The sequence below is a fragment of the Mauremys reevesii genome, linkage group 3, assembly GCF_016161935.1.
Source record: "Mauremys reevesii isolate NIE-2019 linkage group 3, ASM1616193v1, whole genome shotgun sequence".
Taxonomy (NCBI): Eukaryota; Metazoa; Chordata; order Testudines; family Geoemydidae; genus Mauremys; species Mauremys reevesii.
This window is the reverse complement of record NC_052625.1, coordinates 56,836,865-56,858,554: the sequence shown is the minus strand read 5'-3', so window position 1 is coordinate 56,858,554 and position 21,690 is coordinate 56,836,865. Positions and strand designations below refer to the sequence as shown.

The 21,690-nt window shown below is 40.2% G+C and overlaps 1 protein-coding gene across 9 annotated transcripts in view; it reads left to right on the top strand.

Moving 5' to 3' along the window:
- The window catches only part of LCLAT1 (lysocardiolipin acyltransferase 1), a 206,861-nt gene that overhangs the window by 64,783 nt on the left and 120,388 nt on the right, over window positions 1-21,690 (top strand). For 8 of the 9 annotated variants that reach the window (XM_039530335.1, XM_039530331.1, XM_039530336.1 and 5 more), the window contains one exon: window positions 12,243-12,411. In XM_039530335.1, the coding sequence (XP_039386269.1) occupies window positions 12,247-12,411 (165 nt within the window). In that variant the 5' untranslated portion in view covers window positions 12,243-12,246. Of the gene's footprint in view, window positions 1-118; window positions 281-12,242; window positions 12,412-21,690 lie in introns of all 9 variants that reach the window. The other variant, XM_039530332.1, reaches the window with a different exon arrangement.

Below are 21,690 nucleotides of genomic sequence, written 5' to 3'. Positions count from 1 at the left end.
TGTAAAAATCATTGCATATTTTATAAAAGGACATGCTACTTTGAAATCATAGCACTTTGAGGATCTCAAAACAATATTGTCTGTCATGTTCTCCATATAAGTTATATCCATTTTACAGATATATGAACTGAGACGCAGAGGTGAAGTTACACGCCTAAGTAGAGCTGGAAATGGAAACAAGTTCTTCCTCTCAATCTGTTATATGGAATTCTGACATTCAAACATGGTGCTATCTAGGTGCCAGTCTCCTGCTCTAATCCCAAGGTTAATAAAAGAACTGGTAAGAAAAAGTTTGACAGATCAGTTTTCCATCAGAACATGTTTATTCAACATAATCGAAACGTTCCACGGGAACATGTCGACTCCGTTTAAACTTTCTGCCTGGTTTCTTGTCCGCCTGCCTGGCTGCCTGTCTCCCACATGGCCTAGTTGGTGAACAGCCAGTATCCCCATATCTCTGGGTTGCCCGCCTGGTGGGCTGCCCAGTTCCCATGCTCCTGCAATTGTCCACCTGGCAAGCTCCCTGGGATTGCTGGGCTATATAAACTCCAAGGCTTTCTGGCTGTTTGCCTGGTGGGCTGTTGAGCTCCCGTGCTTCCTACCCAGCAGATGAGTGGAGCAGGCTGTCCCCTCAGGTGGCTAGGGAACTGTCCAGAAATTTAAGAGGAAACCTGTTTTGGTTCTTCTCAAATTTCTGTTCCATGAAAAATATGGCATTTCCAGCTTGTTCTGATTTGAAACCTTTTTTTTTTCTTTTCCCCAGAAATTCAAAATCCTCTATCATAGGTGAATTTTGGTTCCAGTACAGCTCTACTTAATAGTTTCAGAAAGAGATACTGGACTAAATAATCAAACATCAGTTTGTAGCTAACTCACCTACTGCAGGATAGGATTTCTATGGGAAGGTGCTGTAAATTGAGAGTAAATTGGGTTAGTGAAAGGGATTCCTGGCTCGCTGTCAAACTCTCTGGTTGGTTTTAATTGAAAATAGTGTATAGTATTCTGGTGCTTAATTAAATAACCTTTGGTTACCTTTTCCACTGGTAACTATTGACTAAAAAAGGATGCAATTGAATCCCTCTTGATTCGAGGGAACACAGTGATTAATATGCAGGCAGTTTATTGCCAGTGGCTATCAAACTGAAACATTATACTGACTGGTAAGTATTCATGTTAGCATTGTTGCCTTAGAAGCAATAAAAACATTGGTTTATTTATTTAGTGATGTAATAAAACTTGATTTGTCAACTGTGAAATTTCAAATATTGGACGTGTTTAATTATTACATAAAAAGTGTCCCTGTTTGTTGGGCAGTGTTGCTTGATCCATATTGTAGATAAATCTTATTTACAGTGAAGTTGGCAGATAATGAAGCTTAATCTATGATTGACTTTTTTTAGAACTTTAAATCATTCAGAAACTGGCAATGAAATGTGAAGTGTGAGCTCAGACTTGACTACTGTGTAACTGCTACTAGCCACCTTTAATTTTAGAAGCAGATGAGCCATTTGTTTTTAACCAAATAATATGACTATATTTCACATCCTTTCCTCCCTTCCAAGCCATGGAATTCTTCACGCATCAATTCTAGTTTGTAATAGAGAATAGACTTTTCACAGATCCGGTTTAAAACATTTTGGAAACATCATCATAACAAGTTCTGGTTTGGCAGTCATTTCAGCTGTACCTTGAACAAAAACATGTAACTAATAGGCAAAACATGAGCCAAAGACTGACCACAACAGAATACCTCTGCTTTATATTATTATTTAAAAAAACTGTTCACATAAAATATTTTCAAGTGGTTCAAGAATGGATTCTCGTAAAGCTGAAGTTTACAAAAATGCAACTGTTTTGGAAAGTTATTTCTGTCCCATCTTAGCCAAGAATGTTTAAAATTAACTGAAATATAAAACAAAAATTATATTTTAGGAATTACTGTTGCCCGTTACCTGGAGACAGAAAATATTTTTGTTCTGCTGTGACGACAAGAGTATGTGAACAACTGTACAGTTCCCCAATAACTTGGAGTTCTGCCACAAAATAGGTGAAAAATTACAAGCCCAGTACCAGGGTAGCAGCTCTCTAATAGTGTGCAGCTTCAGACATGAATCATAACCTAATCCTTTTTTGTCCTTCTGCATGCACCCCACCCCACAAATGGAAAGTGATTTTGGAGTAAGCCAAAGCTTTTGTGTATTACTGATAAATCAGAAGTGCTGAGAATATCATTCCTACCATAGGAAGATATGGTTGTCAACAGCAATAAAAAAGTACTTTTCTACTTGAAAAACATTTAGCTGAGTAACGGAACATAACTTCCCTCCTGATCCTTTAACTGATGAAGCATGCATCTTTCTTATGAAGCAGTGATGATAATAAAATGAATTATTTTTCTAGGTTTTTTGAGATGCTGCTTTGCAATTTTTAGTTCTTAAGTCAAAAAGAGAAGGGATGGTTATTTGATCACGTTTTGCAGTTACAAACTGATGTTGAAGTTTGAATTTTATTGGTATTTCTTGTATAGAGTGGAGTTGTAGCCAGGTGCGTCCCAGGCTATTAGAGAGACAAGGTGGGTGAGGTAATATCTTCTATTGGACCAACTTCTGTTGGTGAGAGAGGCAAGCTTTTGAGCTACACAGAGCTCTTCAGGTCTGGAAAAGGTACTAAGAGTGTCACTGCTAAAAACAAGATCGAACAGATAGTTTAGTTCTCACATATTTTAAGGGACTATTCAAGGTAAAATGGCCAATGAAGTCATAGGAAAAAATGGAGGTTTAATGGGTAACAAATTGTGTAATAAACCATAAAGCTGGTGTCTTTTAAAACCATGTTTTTTAGTCTCTAGCAAACTTATGAATTTCAGCTTCCAAGCTTGTCTTTTAAAAGAGTTGTGCAGGTTTCTTTTGAGGATGGGGACTGATAGGTCAAATATAAAGTGTTCACTTTGTGAAAAGTGTTCACCCACAGGTGGTATGGTGTTTGTATCTTTTATTGTTTTCCTGTGTGAGGTCATTGAGAATGTAGTGTTTTAGGTTGGACAGAGAGGCTATTGTAGAATGCTAAAAGATTGTCTGCCACCTTCAAATGTTTTGGGTTTATACTTGCTGCCTCTACACCACTTCCAGCTGGTCGGAGAGATTTTATCCTGGCTCTCTATCTTGAAATAGTCAAATCACAAGCTCACACGGCTGGTTAAAAATATCCATTTTGAAATGCACATCTGAAAACTGTAGTTGAAATTTGAAGTGCTAGATTAAACTATTTAAGGCTTTAAAATATTTTTAGGAAGAATGTGGAATGCTATATCTGACCTCCCTGTCCTCATCCTCAAAGAGAACCTGCACAATACCTTCAAATGATGAGCCTGGGAGCTTAAATTCATAACTCTGCTAGGCACCAAAAATCATGTACTCAGTAGAAGGTATCAGAGGGGTAGCCGTGTTAGTCTGATTCTGTAGAAGCAGCAAAGAATCCTGTGGCACCTTATAGACTAACATATGTTTTGCAGCATGAGCTTTTGGTGAATACCACTCTTGGATGCAGTGGCCACTGCTTGCATCCGAAGAAGTGGGTATTCACCCACGAAAGCTCATGCTGCAAAACATATGTTAGTCTATAAGGTGCCACAGGATTCTTTGCTGCTCGTACTCAGTAGAGACTCTGGGCAGGTCTACACTCCAGATTTACAGCGGTGCAGCTGCACCACTGTAGTGCTTCTGGTGAAGATGCTCTAAGCCAGTGGTTCTCAACCTGCTGCTCAATCAGCGCACAACTGCGGCCCATGTGACATCCTCAGGGCCATACAGGTAGTATTGGATGCGGACCACAATGGTAAATAGGTTAAGAACCACTGCTCTAAGGGCAGGTCTACGCTACGGGGGAAAATCGATATAAGATATGCAACTTCAGCTACGTGAATAATGTAGCTGAAGTCGAAGTATCTTATATCGAATTACCTACCGTCCTCACGGCGTGGGATTGACGTCCGCGGCTCCCCATGTCGACTCCGCTACCGCCGTTCGCGTTGGTGGAGTTACGGAGTCGACATGAGCGCGTTCGGGGATCGATATATCGCGTCTAGATGAGACGCGATATATCGATCCCCGAGAAATCGATTGCTACCCGCCGATACGGCGGGTAGTGAAGACGTACCCTCAGATAATGGGAGAGAGTTCTCCCATCAGCTTAATAACTCCACCTCCATGAGAGGCGGTAGCTATGTTGGCAGGAGACATTCTTCCATCGACATAACACTGTCTATATTGGTGCTTAGGTCTGTATAACTACGTCGCTCAGGGATGTGGATTATTCGCACCCTTGAGCAACATATGCTGCAGTAATTGTGTAGTGTAGACCAGGACTCTAGTTTTTCATCACAACAATCTATAACCCATTAACTCTCCTTTGTCCTATGACTGTATTGCCTTATCTTTTGATTGTGTATTAATTATGTTGATTACTTACGAATCCCAAAGTGACAAATGAACAATCTGAAGTTTGGAAGGTTCTAGTCCCAAGATCAGGCACAGTGTTAGAATTAATTGTAAATTTGGAATCATGATATGTATGGTTGCAACATCCTCACACTTAGGAAAAAGCTTCAGAATTTTCAGTAGTTTTATTATCACAATTAGCAAAATCACAATCACTCCAGCCCAGCAAGGTAGATAGAGATAATATGGAAAGAGCATCTGAGCATCATATACTCACATCATCCCTTGCAGAAAAACCTAAAGTGTTAGCTGTCATGATCATCATCGTCACCACAACCAGTGGTTGTCATCCTGGCATCTCCCATGGCATACAGGCTGGGATACAGCTTTTATAGTGTGTTATGCTGATGCTACTATGCCTAATGCACATTCAGCAGGGGCTTCAGCCTCTTTTCCTTATTTGGACTTCCAGACCCCACTAAAGTCGGGGTGCCCTTCTCCTATAGGTTACTAGACCTTTACCTCAAGCTTATTAGCATATATATTAATTCGTTGCCGTGGCATTCTTGTGGTTGGACATCTGCTGGTGTTGCTATCGTAAAATATCCCAAGCTGATAGCAGCTGGCATCTTGTGCCATATACCTGTCAGCAGGTTAGTCATTACAGTATTCTTTCTTGTGATACCTTATGATCTAGAATTACGTGTGGCTCGCTGCTTATGCTAAAGCTTTTTAGGCCTTGATTAGTTTAGCTAAATTATTGTTTTACAGGTCTTGAGGCTTGTAGGCTCATTACATTACTGCCTTAACTTATACCTATGCCTTACCTAGCAAATACCTATTCTGTGAGCTACGCTGCAGATGTGTTAATTGCCCAGTTCATTTTGGTTTCTTGCAACATGTGTTAACTCCTTGTGCTTAACAGTCTTTTCCACCTTGTATTTATCTGTGACCTCTGATTACCTTTTCCAGACCTGAAGAAGAGCTTCGTGGAGCTGGTCTCTTTTGCCAAAAGAAGTTGGTTCAATAAAAGATACTATCTTACTTATCTTGTCTCTCTCATGGAATCAGGACTCTTTTTAAGCACTATAACTTTCTGAAAAGAAAATTCCCCTTGTCTACTTTAACTTCAGTTGTTGAAACATTCTCTAGTGTTCTTGTACTTTGCTATGTTGTCTTTCTTTTTATAGTCCATAGTCTGTTGTGTGATCACACAGTCTGATAATGTGGCTAAACCAAAGAAATGAAGAAGTTCTTTGAAATTCTTAAGTGAATACATTAGAGACTTGTTTTCTATTGTTTGTGTGCCTGTTTCCTGTTAATAAATGTGATCTAAAGAGGCTATACTCTATCTCTTTTCCCAAACAGCAAGAAAGTTGAACTGGAGTTTGGGGTGAGCATACATACCAGTAATTTCAGGATAAAAAGCATATGAATGTTCTATCTCCAAAAACAAGTATTATAAATTCACGAAATTAAGATATAAGATTAAACTTAAAAGAAATCTAAACATGTAAAAGTTGTAAAAATTTACCACTAAGGTATTCAAGTGATCTTAACTTTGCCTTGTAATGGCACCAATCATACTTTCTCTGTAATTTTTTTTTTAGTTAAGGTTTGTAGGATAAGTCCATTTGTACACGGCAATTAGACAGCTGTGGCTGACCTGTGCCAGTTGATATGGGCTCACAGAGCTCAGGCTAAGGGGTTATTTAATTGTGGTGCAGACGTTTGGACTCGAGGCTGGAGCCCAAGCTCTGGGGCCCTCCGACCTTGTAGGGTCCTAGAACCCAGGCTCCAGCCCAAGCCCGAATGTCTACACTGCAATTAAACAGCCTGTTAGCCCGAGCCCCATGAGTCCAAGTGGGTTTTTAATTGCAATGTAGACATACCCTTAGTGTTTTGCAGAATCTTCTCCCTACATTTTAGTATATGTTATTTAAGATTAAGGACTCCTTTTTATGGCTCTAAGAATTTTGTTTTGTAAAGCCGGTAGAAATGTGCAGTGACCATAGCACTTCCATTGTTTCATCTTTCCTTTTTCTCTTTTTGATAACATCTTAGAAATTAATATTCTGTGTCTGAAGAAATATTGAAAATCCCCTGTTTATATAGAAGGCTTCCCCTCCAAATACTGTAAGGCCCATTTCTGTTTAATGTATATGATCTGACAAGATCAAAGTGGTATGGCTTCAAGGTTTTCTACAGGCAAATATAGATAGAAACCCTGGTTTTTTGAGCAATGTCCTATCCATAAATAAAGTGAATTTACTGTCTCGGATTCAATAGTTATTTTTCATCAATAGCAGGTAGTAACAGGACCTGTGAGCTAGATTGCTCATCTGAACTGTGTTCAGATTCTAATGTGAGCAAAAGGCTTCTTTGGAAAATAAATAATTCTTGGTTCTCTACCTGTCCTCTATCATTCGCACTATATTGTCTGTGGAGCTATAGCCAGATGCCAAGAACCATCCTAATACATTAAATTAATTTGGAAAGAAGAGCCTTCCCAAAATTTTAATCTCAAATTATATTGTGTGCAAGAATTCATATAACCGTAACATGATTAGTCTGAGTTTTTCTTTTAACCTTTCTATGCTTACTTGACTTGGAAGCTTCAGCAGAATACTGTCCTTCAGAGGCACTTTTTGTGTAGTCTGTAAACTACTAAATAAGGGATTTTGCCACCTACATACCTTGGTATTTCTAACAGTAAAAACTATGATTTATGACAGCAAATATATTTTATGTAGTATTAGATATATGTATCATCTTAAATTCCACTCATATTCAAATCCTACTGGAGGCCCATTGATTTCAGTGGGTGTTGAATTAAGCTCATCAAATGGAGCAGCTGAAGTAAGTGGCAGAAGCAGCAATACTAGTTTTGTACAGTGTGTTTGGCAATATTGTTGCCACATACTAGGGCCCTACCAAATTCACAGCCATAAAAAATGTGTCACGGACCTTAAAATCTGGTCTTTTGTGTGCTTTTACCCTATACTATGCAGATTTCATGGGCCAGCGTTTCCCAAACTGGGGGTCCTGACCCAAAAGGGGATCACAAAATTCTTTTAGGGGGGTCATGGTATTGCAACCCTTACTTCTGCGGTGACTTCAGAGCTGGGCGGCTGGAGAGCTGAAGGCAGCGCCCCACTAGCAGCAGCTCAAGAAGTAAGGGTAGCAATACAAATACCATGTCACTCTTACTTCTGTGGTGCTGCTGGCAGTGGCTCTGCTTTCAGAGATGGGCTCCTGGTCAGCAGCTGCCGCTCTCCAGCTGCGTAGCTCTGAATGCAGCGCCACCGCCAGCAGCAGCACAGAAGTAAGAGTAGCAGTACCGCAACCCCCCTCCAAAAACTTTGTGACCCCCCAAACTTCTTTTTGTGCCAGAACCCCTATAATTACAACACCATGAAATTTCAAATTTAAATAGCAGAAATAATGAAATTTATGATTTTTTAAATCCTGTGACCGTGAAATTGACCAAAATGGATCATGGATTTGGTAGGGCCCTACCCATTACAAATAAATAGAATCCAAGTAATGAAATAAAAGGCTTTTTTGGCCCTTTTAATTAGGCAGTTTCAGTGGATTTCAAAATCAGTGTGCGCTTTGTCTGTATAAACACAGTGAAGCATAGTGAAGGTCAGAAAATGTTGAGATGTAGATCGAAGTGAAATCCTAACTAAAACAGTAGCAGTAGTGGATAGTGATTGACTGTAGTCTTTATCTAGAAAAATATACCTGAAGGCAAGAATAGCATCTGCATAATCCAAAAATGTTTTGATGGGGAAGTTCAGGACTTCTAAAATTTTAGAAAGGGGTGGGAGTAAGCCAACAAATTACCTGTTCCAACACTAAAGAAAATTGGAAATAAACTGCAATTTAAATAGTTGAATTTTTGGAATTTTTATAATAAAAAAAAATAATTGGAGATATACCAATCTCCTAGAACTGGAAGGGACCTCGAAAGGTCATCGAGTCCAGCCCCCTGCCTTCACTAGCAGGACCAAGTACTGATTTTTGCCCCAGATCCCTAAGTGGCCCCCTCAAGGATTGAACTCATAATCCTGGGTTTAGCAGGCCAATGCTTAAACCACTGAGCTATCCCTGGGGAGAGGGGGACATGTGTTTTCCGTGCTAAGCAATCTTTCTACTGAAAGAATAGTGAGGCCACTGTCTCTTTAGTATTTGGGGGAAATTTGAGTTGATGCCAGCTTCATATTACACTGGCATATCTCTGTGCTTGGGGAATCCCCAGCTGTCTGCTCTGGGCAGCTTTAAGACCCTTTGTGCAACTGGAAAAGTGTGCAGGAGGCGTAGCAAGGCTGAAGAGCTGTCTCAAGATCTTTAATTTCATTGTTATTGCTAAGGGAATCTAAGCCATACAGGGAGCAGGGCTCTTAACATTCAGTAAGCTTTTTGTTCTTCCACTCCAACTACAGTTAGCATGTTTACTTCTATCTTCTCATCGCTGCGTGTCTCTCTCTCTAACCTTTCTTGCTTCCTGTATTATTTTTTTTTCCTTCCTTGCCTTCCCTTGCCTTATTTAATTTTCCCATCTCCCTCTGCTACCACTACTTCAACCTGTTCCCGTGTACCTTCTTCAAAGACAGAGAAGCTCCATAACACACTGTGGATGGGGTGATTCTCTTGCATGACAGTGCTGTTCAGGTGATACCAGCAGCAACAGTTTAAAATTTGAGAATTAATCCTAAATTGTTTTTTAATTGATCTTGATTATATGACAGGGCATACACTCCAGGAAGGCAACCTCAATTCAGAGTTATTTCCCCAGGATTCCCCTGCTTGAGTGAGTGAAAAAAATTTCTGTGAAACTGTGGGTCCAATTCAAATAATTGAAGGTGACAGAAGAAAAGGTCTTAAATCTGGTCTCTGTAGAATTTTAGAGCAACACCGTGAAATACTGAAGCTAAGTTTGCATACATAACCTTAACTATGCCCTCTTTTGTGAATGCTTTATGACAGTCTTTAATTACATGGTCACTAATTTTTCTCAAACGCAGCATAATATGCAATTTTATAGCTTTAAATAGATATATGTAGCAGCTTGTAACATTTCATTATTGTATGCTTTCAGTATTGTCACTGTCAGAATAGTGCCACTATATCTTGGACATTTAATATGAATTTTCTTTTCTCAAAGCATTAAAGATAAGCAGTTTAATAATTTTGACGGCACACACACTCTCACTCTCTCTCTCTCATATATCCCCAGTGTGGACATACTTACTCCAGTAGAAGAGTGGAGTTTTTCAATTTAGCTTAAACCCCTTCTCAAGCGATATAAGCTTTAAAAAAAGGCACTCTTTTACTGTCTACTTGAGGGATTCTAGCAATTTAATTTATATCTATTTAAATTCACACCTTAGGTTATACCAAAATCATTTTCTCGGGTAGACAAGGCCTTAGATAGTCCATATATGTCGGCAAATTTTGACTTTTACTCTATTTTACTCAGTAAAATTTGGGGTAAGTACAGTTGTCAGTGTACTGATATATATGTATATATAAAACTTCAATGAACTCTGTTTTTCTGGCATAAACAGGGTAGGACATGTTGTCAGAGTGGTACCGGTATGGTGCTCTGCTCTCTCCAATGTTGATATCACTCGGTTGCGTGCGTGAGTTCCCTCTGTGTGCTGTCCCAGCTCTGCGCAGATAGCTGACACAGCAGACCCGACGAGGACCCCCAATAACCACAGAGTCCAGTAAGATGCAAAGTCACGTCGACTAGGTTTATTGCGACCTCGGACACAATGGCAGTTCCCTGTAGGTTTCTTAGCCTAATTCAGGGCATACTACGAGAAAGTGCCTCTTGGCAATGGACCCAGCTCAGTCAGTGGCGGGAGTTTCCACTGCCCCCTCGGCTGGACAAAAGGCACCTCCCCAGGACTGCATTCTTATACACAGATACAAACAAGTTACACATCACACCTGACGTATTGAGGTGCAACCTCTCTACGTAGCAAGTTACCACCCTTCTACGTATTAAGGTACCGCCTTCTACCTTGTACATGTTGGTTCGAACAAAACAACTCTATCCATCATTTTACCCTTTTGCCCCTGTCATTGGGATGGGTCGGCCTGTCCTTTCGTTATCTATGGAATGTTTCAGTATAATATGTTCTAGTACTGTGTTTATACTTCAATATGCTAGGTGAATATATGCTTTTGCAGCATCAGCCCTTTCCGTGCCAGCTTCTGTGAACCAAGCCGGCCTCTGGCTCGCAGCTTAACTTTGCTTTATGTTAGCAGAGTCTTGATCATTACTTTAGTTCAGGCCTCAGGCCTCATACTGGGCCTTTATCAGGGCCTGTACTTACTACAGGACACAGTGTATCTCAGGTTACTCATATGTCCAAAGTAGCAGAGCTAAGATTGTGCATGCAGTCTTAACTTTTGGCATTTCCTAACTTCTGAGTGCTTTGCTGTGCAACCTTAATGTTTGATTATTATTGCTGCTATGGAATATAAATAAGGCTTGAAAAGATGCTCAAGTCAAATATGTGTATTGCGGTGTACAAGACTTAATGGCTTACTTTTCCATTGCTCATTTTAAAATTGAAAGGTCCAGCTTCCTGTTTTCCTTATCCTAAGTGATTGTCTATCTGAGCTCTTATAATTCCTAAAACTGCCTGTTGGAGAGGAATTTAGTAAAGTGGCTGAGAAATCTGACTTCTACTTAACCTTTCATCTCAGAAACAAACAATTTGGTCCTAAATAGCTGAAAACAGACTATTTTTAGATTCTAATTTAGACAACATTTCCAGATTTGTTTTGTCATAGCATGATGTCTGCTAAGTTGGAAAGGCTCTGAGCCAACAGAAACCCTTGGGGGTTGTGTTGATTGTTGGACACTAATCCATTAAGAATCTCTCCGCATTATATATTTTAGATTTATAACAAACTAATAGCATGGACACTAAACTATTTTAAGTCTGGACTACTGCCTTATAAAACCAAAGGCCCTCTTATGTATGCGAAGATCAGAAGTTTGCTATACTGAGACATTGCACCTTTGATGATGATTCTCTTCATCGGGTGGCATAATCTGGAAAGTAACTGATAGGACCCGTAGAAACGTGGAAGGAGCTTCAAACTGGGTCACAAGCTCCGTTGGCCAGAGTGGGCTTGAAATATTGCAGAGGAAGTTCATTTATCCCCTTTACAGGGTCATGGGGAATAACACTTTGTTTTGCTCTTTACTGATCCCTCTAATCTTTACTTGGGGTGTTGGTTTGTTTTGAAGAAAGCCAAATGTATTCATTCTGCCGGTGGAAAGGGGATTATTGTAACTTTGGAAGAGGAAGGCAAAGGGGGGAAATAGGAAAACCTTGCAGAGACTCTTCTAACCTCTCCCATCAAATAAGCTTAGTATTTTGGCTATGTTAGAGGCAATTGATCAAAAGTGTTTGATGTGACAAATATCCTTCTGGTTTTCTATTCTCTTTGTAATTGTATGTAATAAAAATAGCATTGAGGAGAATTCAGAATGCAACGCATATTATATTAAATGGAGGAAATAACTGAAGATAAAGTTGATATAATTTTATGGCTCTCTTAATGTCCCAAGCACCTTAAAATTATTGTGTTTGTTGATCTCAAAACCACTGATGTGTTGCCACATCTGAGGTGGAACGTTGCAGTTATTTAACAATGCACCACAACATTACGTAATATTTTAGGACAAAAATGAAAAGCACCATATCCATTGAAGATTAAGTAGGGAGAAAGTAATTACAAGTGTTTATCTAACTGAATGCTCACTTTGTCTTCCAGAGCCATGGTGTCATGGAAAGGGATATACTTCTTACTTGCGCTGTTCTTGGCAAGTTTTTTTGGGAGCATTTTCATGCTCAGTCCTTTTCTACCTTTGATGTTTGTCTCCCCGGCCTGGTATCGCTGGATCACTGACCGCATTGTGGCCACCTGGCTCACACTCCCAGTGGTAAGTTGCAATGTCAGTGTAATTATTATAGGGGGAGCTGTTAGTGTCCCTGTATTTAAGTTGCCTAATACTTTCCATTATAAAAGATTCTTGTGGATTTTTTTTTAAGAAGCTCTAACACCTCACATACCACCCAGCCTGGGCTAAATTTTGCTAGACCAAATTGGCACATGTAGTGGGACTTGTTTACGCTGGACTTTTAAAACAGCTTAGTTAGTGTGTTAGCTAACATCACAGTTTAAATTCTAATCTAGACAAAGCCTTAGTGTGGAGTCTCCACCCCGTTCCCCAAAAGAACTTCATTCTAAGTAAATACTCTTGAACAATTTTGAACTTCCATTCAACTTAACTGTAAATGGAGTTCCTCTATATGAGAGTTCACAATATACTGGATTTCGCTCCTTGTACCATCGGAAGATGAAAAGTATCTCCCTTGTAGTATTGGAACTATCCCCCTTGTACAACAGATCAAACTTTTAGTATTACTGTCAATGCGAATACAGTTCAGTTAAAGCGTCTCTCCTTTTTTGCACTTTTATCCTTCAGTGATTAATTCCCACCTTTTTCTTCCTTCTTTCCTCTACCCCAACCCTCCTCCAACCTCCCCAAAGCAGTGCAGCTGCAATCACAAGAGCAAGTGAATATCTGATCATGTGACTTTTCTTTTTAAAAAAAAGTCTGTTTTGGGTTTTGAAAAAGAATGATTGATTTGATCAAGGCCCAAAGCAGGGTTGTATGAGGGGACATGGTGGAGTAGCTCAGCGAACCAAAGAGAATAGAGCATAATATAGTCCTTAACTGCTTGGAAGTCAGTGATGCTGCTTAATGAGAATGGCTGGAGTACTAGTGAACAGGTGTTTTTTACTGTAGAACTTACTATAGAGGGTCACTTTCCCATGCCCCAAGCTCCTAAGAATCACGGTTGGGTACGGGTTGGTGACCTTTGCTGTTCTTAGTTTAACCCTTTTAGGATTTACACAAGCATTTTAGTTCTTCCAGCCAAATTACAAAGGCAGATAATATCAGGTCAGCAAAAGGAACCTTGTCCCAGAAGTGACTTTTTCTTTGGTTACACTATAGCTATAAGAGTCAGCGGGCCCATTAACAACACACTTTCCCCTGACTCGATTACAATACTGAAAGTTACTGTGGACAGGACTTAACTGTGTCCCTATGGCTGGACTTAATCAGTACAGTGGTTCTTTTGCTTTTTTGTGCTCTTGTTCTCAGTTTGTATTGTCTTTTAAGGGCATTTGCACATACAAATGCACTATTTGATGTTCCCTAATTGTGAAGAGGCTTTTTTCCTTCAGGTGATAAACAGAATCTCAGGAGGTCTTTTAATCTTTCTGAAAAAAAAAATGATACTATGGCTATCAGCACTTTGTTGCTTCCAATGCATCCATTCCTCCATAAGAAGATTAATATCTTTATTAAGTACAGATGAGTTTGTATTTTCTCTGCCTTGAAGTATTTGAGCTGCTTTACGTGCAGCTCGAAGTTTGTTTATTCTTCCCACCATTACAAGGATTATTACAATGCTACAAAATCAGGAATTAAAAATTAACAACTGGGCAAAATTTTTTTCCCATTAACAGTTGGATAGTATAGGCGACTTTAATCTCTTGTGGACATGTTTCCAATTCAGTTGGTAGTAATAATATCAGAAGTCTGACCTTGTGCTTGTCTAAATTTCTTAAAATTGCCAACTCAAGAAACTGGGTGCCAAATTTCCATTCAGATTGTAGAAGAGTGATGGTTTTGTGTTTGGAAATCCATAAAAGCTCCGAAGTCTCCAATATTGATTATTACATAGCTGATTTTAACATTTTTTTCCTAAAAAAAAGTCCCTTCAACTTAGAATACTTTTATGTATTAAAATTTTTGTGTGAATGGCAGCTTAGTATCTGGAAATAGTAGCAGTGGTAGGTAGAAGTAGAGTTGAGCACAAAATTGATTTTTTTGGTTCAGGGGACAAACCAAAACATAGCTTGGTTTGATTTGAACCAAAGCTGATGGTTTTTCACTATTTCTCACCAAACCAAACATGCAAAAACTTTTGTTTTGGTTCAAATGCAATGTTTTGTTCAAGCCCAAACTATTTTTTGTGGTGTGTTGCGTTGTTGTGGGTTTTTTAATTAGCTGCATTTCAGAATGAAAAATCTTTGACTTAAAAAAAAATCCACTTGTTTGGTTGAAACCACTTGCTGAATTTGACCTGAATTTATGAATCATCTTGGTGCCCTGAAAAAATGAATTTTTGGCAAATTTACTGTCCGCTGGAAAAAGGTTACCTTGCTCTAGTTAGAAGCATGGTAGTTCCATTGCATGGCATTTCTACTGTATCTGCTGTGTCATGCAAGAATCCAAAAATAGATCTAAGTAGTTTTGAAAACGGTTAAGTACTTTATTAAAAAAAATTGTCATTTTGCAAAGATGTTTAGGCTTAGACCTGGCTGGAAGATAACAATTCTGTTTCACAGCAACTTTCAAGGTTTCAAAATCTTGTTTTGTTCTTCACTGGAACAAAACCAAGTCTTTTAGAATGTTTTTGTGAAAACAAAAAGCCTGTTTTTGGGTTGAAACCTAAGCTTATAGATTTGGGAAGTGGGTCCATGTTTGTCTTGGTGGTTAGAGCACTGGGCTGGCATGTCGAAACCTGCTCTACCGAATCAAAGCAACATTTTTCATCCCAGATCATTCTGAATCCCAGGCCAGTGCCCTAACCACCAGGCCATAGAATCTGAGACTGACTTCACCCAGTCTACCCAATGAAAACTTTGTCAAAACGGCTACGTATCCGCAGGAGGTCTCAGGGTCCTTCCTCAGGAATTCTCTTTTCTGTGATATGCCTACATCTCCAGGCTTCAATATTGCCTTACTTTCTGTGAACCCCTCCCATGAACGACTGCATTCATGCAGTATCTGCTGCCTCAGGAATACGCATGTAGCATCTAAGTGCAAAATTAGCACTATCTTAAAGAGCCCTTAAGGAAGGACAGAGACTCCTTATAATGGAGCAAGGTCTTCATTCTGCGTCAAATCTGGCCTTGTGCTCCTCCCTGCCACCAGACATCGGCCACTGAGCAACCACAGTGCCCTATCAACTTCCATGGCTCGCTTGCCCCTCCTGTATCCCCCCCCCCCAGGTCTTCAAGGGATAGACCTGTAAGCAAATTTGAAAGACCTTCCCCGGAGAGACCACTTGGAAAGGCCTATGCCCTGCAAAGGCTTCCACAAAGGCTTCAAGCAGTCTCAGTACTGAGGAATCTTCTATATCTAAGTCCTTGTCTGCTTCTAACATATATGGTACCCATCACTCAGTATTGAGGCTTTGGAACCATTGAAACTTGGACTAGAGACTACTGATGCTCAGCACTGTACTAAGAAGGCAGTATGCTCTACATCTTCCATGGTCTTGTCGGTACCTAGACCATTGGTACAACAGGTTCCAGAACAATCAGTAAAACACTCAGTATCTCTCACCTCTGTGGCTGGGACTTACCAAGTCACCATGCTCGCTCACCCAGAACCGCAAGAGTTCAGGTTGTCAAAGGATCTGCTTATTTCTGAGGAACCTGAGTCTCTTCTATTGAAGTCAAGATTCCTGATACCACAATCAGCATTATCCCGGTTTCCCCCCTTTCACTGGGATTGCCTACATCCCTGGTACCAATATGTTCTGAAAGATGGCTGATTCCTCCTCCACTGGACTATGAAGCAGAGGGTTCTTCAGATTCCCAAATTTCTCTGCAGGGTTCTGCTGACTACCTACGTTTGACTATCTGGAACCTGAACCTCCTTCCAATTTCTTTCTTTCCAGAGGAGGTTATCATCCCTCATGTATCACTTTGATGAGTTAAAATACTTTCAAGATCCAATGAAGAGTGCGGCAGATACCCTTCAGATCCCATTAGCGGAAGTGCAGGAGACATTGCACAAATGGCTTGACATCTTGCAGACATCATCTTCAGCATGGGTTGCCTTCCCTATAAATGAAGCACTATTAAAACCTGCCAAGTCTATCTGTCAGTCTCTTGCTATTGTGTCTCCCCTTCATCCCCCAATGACAAAAAGATCAGACAAAAAGTATTATGTCCCATCTAAGGGCTTGAACTTCTTATTTTCCCCACACTGAACCAAATCCTCTAGATGTGGACACAGTAAATGAGTGTCAGAGGCAATACTGTTTGGAGACTACACCCCGTGACACGGACCACAAATCCCTGGAGTATTTGGGTGCACAAGTTACTCTTTTTCTACTTCACAATTCCAAATTGCTAACTTTCAGTTGATTCTAGCAAAACACAGTCACATTCATTGAATTAAGTGTAGCTCTTTCATTGAACATCTACCACAACAGCACAAAGAACAGTTCCAAGCCGCCATTGCAGAAGGGCAGTTCTTGACTAGAATAACCCTGCAAGCTTCTCTGGATGTGGCTTATGTGGCAGCTCATTCTGTTGTTATAGCTGTAATAATGTGCAAGGTAGCATGACTTTGGTCCCTTTCATGGTCAGTGACACCATGTATAATTTGGTGACTACTTTGAAGGACTCCAGGGTGACCCTTTGTTTGCTGGATATCTATAGTCTGCGAACAAAAAGAGGCTTAATCTATCTCAGGTGGTGCAGAGATAACCTCCTTCTCAATTCTCAACTTTCCATAGATCTTTGGAGTACCTAGGGAAGAAAAAAACCCATTTCAAAGGGGACAATCTTCAACTACTACAGCAACCTCGACTCAGCAGCTAATGACAGCCACATGTTCCTTTTGACTCCTTGGTCAAGGGCCACAATGTGCTGATTTCAGACCTTTGTTGCACCATCTTACACCAAGCAATTTTCTTCCTTTTGAGAATGGTCTCTCCCATTTTCATACCTTAAATGAGCAGATTACCTCTGACAGATGGGTCTTGGAGGTTATAACTTTGGGAAACTCCATTAAGTTCCACTCCGTGGCTCTTTCCCCGTCCCTTTTCAGGTAGCTCTCTGAAGTAAGAGGCTCTGTCTCATCTCTGTTTAGGAACAGAAGAACCAATTCCCACTCCACACAAGGGAAGAAGGCATTATTCCAAGCACTTTTTAATTCCCAAAAAGAAGAATGGATGAGACAAATTCTAGATTTATGGATGCTGAATACTTTGGTCAAAATGGTGACACTTTCAGTCATCGTCCCATCTCTGGATCCCGGGGACTGCTTTGTGATCCTCAGCCTTCATATCACAAGAAATTTCTGCACTTCATGGTGGGGCAGGACCATAACAAATATCAGGTCCTTCCCTTCAGGTTAGGCACTATTCCCAGGGTATTCACAAAACTCATGGCAGTGGTGGCTTTACAACTTCTCAGTGGGGAGTAATAGACTTCCCTTCCCTTGCTGATTGGTTTCTCAAGGGATGTTCCTTCACCATCAAATTGGCATTCAGTACTATGATTCTGTCAAACAGTCTTGGTTTCCAGCTCACCTTCATGAAATCTTCCACTGATACAGACGTTAGAGTTTATAGGGGCCATGCTGGATATCTCCACAGCCAGAGTTTATTGCTAGACAATAGATTCCTTGCACTGCCACATCTGATGCTGTCTGCAACTTCTCAGGCATGTGGCAGCATGTACTTTTGGCCCGCTTCATGACTGACCCTCTATATGCTGTCTTTTTCAAAGATAGTTTCTCTTTGAGCACATCCACACTTTTAACCCAAAGTTACTTTGGATTTTCATATCAGTCAATTCATCTCCCAGTATTTTATTCCAAGCCTCGCTGGTCAAAACATGAAGCCATTCTTCATAACTTAGATGTCAGGAGAGCATTGGTTTAATTATCTGGACAGGACTAGATTTTTTTGATCCTCCCGAGGGTTGTTTATTTCTGTTGTGAAAAGAACTTTAGGGGTTGCTGTGACTAACCAGAGGCTTTCTAAATGCGGGTTTCTATTTACATACTCACCTGTTATGTGGATGCTAACATATCCTCCCTCCCCCCCCTCCCCCCCCAGTCATTGTTCATTCTACAAGATCGTACTCCACATCTGTAGCCCTGCTAGAGGGTGTATCTATTACAGAAATATGCAAGATTGCTACATGGGCTTTGATTCACACTTACTTGTCACACTATGCCTTGCTTGATGCATCCCAAGCAGATGCTGCCTTTGGCTCTGTAGTCCTACAGACAGCCTTAGAGTTCCAAAGAACCTCCTTCCTTAAAGTGTGCTGCTAGGGAGTCACCACAAGTGGAGCACCCATAGGGATACTACTTGAAGAAAAAGAGGTTACATACCTTGTTCGGTAACTGAAGTTCTCCAACGTGTGTCCCCCTGCGAGTGTTCCACTACCCACCCTCTTTCTCCTCTGCTTCGAATTCTCATTTTGGGGCTTTGCAGTGCAGAAGGAACTGAGGGCATTTAATCTGTGTGGCCCTGTATATCCTCTGTACAAGACAGGAGGATGTGTAGGATGCATGCACGAGCCGAATGGGCAGTGCTACTGAAAATCTCTGATTGAAGGCGCATGAAATGTGTGCACACCTCAAGTGTCATGCCCATAAGGGGGACACATCTCCAAGAATTCCAGTGACTACACAAGGTAGAACCTGTCCTTTTGGCAAAATTCCATTTAGTTGAAAATGTTCCAACCAGCTCTGCTTAGGTTCTTAAGTTTCTAATCACTTATTAAAATGATACTTAGGCTTCTAAGTCACGTAGGCACTTCTGAAAATTTTATCCTACATCTCTTCAGATGTGGCAGAGCTTCTTTAGTCTAAGAAAAATCTCATAAATAGGATTGTTATTAGAACAGTGTGTGGCCAATATTGTAATTTGCTTAGAATGCTTTTAAAATGCTTAGAATGAAAGCTGCTAATGTCTCATTAATAAGCGATATAGAACTATTAGTGTTTCTCATAGACTTTAATTGCAGGAAGTTCAGATGATTTATTTTTAAAATGATCCAGTAATTAGTGTTTTCATCTAATTCTGTAAAAATAGAATTTAAAGTAATTAATAAGTATTTCAGAGTTATAAGCAATTGATGGTGTGGCACTTATTTCCTTAGGGAAATATTACTATGTAGGGAATATTCATCGTAATTTGACAATTACTTTGAACAATCTGTTTGACTCCTTCAGATACATTATTGCATGGTAGCAGACTGGCTAAATTTCCTTTTCTGTGTTACCTTCCCAAACATTTTCACAAGCCCACAAAATAGCTCAGGTTTCCAAAAATTTCTTCATTTTGAGAAATGAATTTTTAATTTAAAATATGTATAAACACAATCTGTTTTAGAACTCCAAAGGAGCTGAAAAAGCATGTAACAGTTTTTGTCAGACTGACTGCTTTTTCTTGTCGATTAACCCCTCTAAGCCTATATTAGCCTTTCTTCCCCACTTCTCGGGGTACTTTCTCCTACTTAAGAGTTTCCTCAAAGCTGATAACACCTGGCAGAGAGCACACAGCTCTCTTATTGTTTAAGTGATATATGTACACACTTTCACCAATTTGGTCAACATCTAATGTGTTTATCAAACCCATCCAAGAGAGAATTAAATTTAGTTTTAGAGATGAGAAAGATGACACTCTGCAATCAATACATCTCAACTGTTTTCCACTCTGAGGAATGTAACTTGCTCTGCTTTTACAATAGTTCATTACTATCCTTGAACAACAACAACTTGTAGTGGGTTGAGTCACTTTTCATTACTGTTTGGCACTTATTGTATAGCACTTTTCATCCAGGGATCTCAAGCTATTTGCAAATATAAGCATTGTCCCAGTTTTACAGATGAGTAAACTGAGACACAGGAGCTAAATTGTCTAAAGATGCATAGCACGCCAGTGGCAGAGTCACAGACAGAAACCAGAATCTCCAGACTTCCAATCTTGCATTCTCTCCTGTTTTTTTTTTTTTAGTTCAAAGTTTTCAGTTTTGTATCAAGGATATCTGAGCTTGAAAGCATTTTTTTTTACTCTTTCACAGATTGCTCTTTTCACTGTGATAAGGTGTGTTTTAGGTTATTTTTTAAAAAAGGTTTTATTTTATTATGCGTTAGACATGGCTGAGTCCCCTAATGAATAGTCACCAAGCTGTTGTAATTGGACTCAGTGTTTGAATTGCACACATGGTTCCAAGCAATTTGGGTGCAGGCAGCATCCAGTTATTGTTTCTAATTCTGTGTCTCTAAGGCACGCTACTGGGTGCAGACTGCCTGTCTGGCCCTCTTCCTTTGGATGTGGAACCCTGCAGCTGAACTGCTCTAGGCCCCTGTACCCACTGCTATGACCTTCCCAAGTTGCTTTTGCAGGTTCTTGCCGCCTTCCCTTCCTCCCAAGAGTTCCACCTCCATGCGTACTCTGGTTTATAGTATAACTCGTCAGTGCCACGTGGCTGGTAAAGTAAGGAATGCCGTCTTTGCACAGGAGTTTCTAAAACCACATGAACTTTCACTCTCAAAGCATACAAATGTTACAGATCTTTAGGTAAACAACAAAAACGTATGCACTTTCTCCTGTGAATTTATGCTCACCCTTTATTGTGAGTCCTTAGGCCTAGGCTGAGTGTCAGATGAGTAAGTACCTCTGCTTCTTGCAGTCCTTCTGTTGTCTGGTGGTGGTCAGCCAGAGAGAGACTCGACAGATCCTGTCCTTAAGTAAGGCTTCTGTCTTCTCGGGCATCTGACTGACTGATCAACTTCAGAACCCCAGGGAGATGGATGGCGGGGAAATTCCTGCCCCCGTGAGCCCCAAGTGGGAAAACTAATTTCTTTAAGCCTCAACACTACTTATAGCAAAACCATTATTTTAGGGCGGATCTCTGCTTTCAAAGCCCATCACCATTGATGACTCTTCTGTCCTAGATGCCTCTTGACAGGTACTTACACACTCAAAATGTGAGTTGCATTCTTTAAAATGATGGATACAATGTTATGTGAAAGTCACAATTTAATGCGGACATAAATCAGTCCATCACAGCGTGTTCAAATTTGCCTGGGATTTCCCATTTCCAGACCCATTTTTTGTCTTCACTCTCATCTCCAAGAATGGCTAGAAGTGAAGCATGCTGTCAAGTTGACCCTTCTGGCTGAGGACATGATGTGGTACATTCTAGAGCTCTTCAATGCCATGCTAGCATTGACCATTCACTCACTTGATACATGAGGCACTTTCCCTTTCCTGCTAGGGAATTTTTGCCCTGCAATGTTCCAGACCCTGCTGGATCATATTAAAACCTGCATTTTGATTCCCACATACCAGTGCAATATGCTATTGGGTTCACAGCTCAT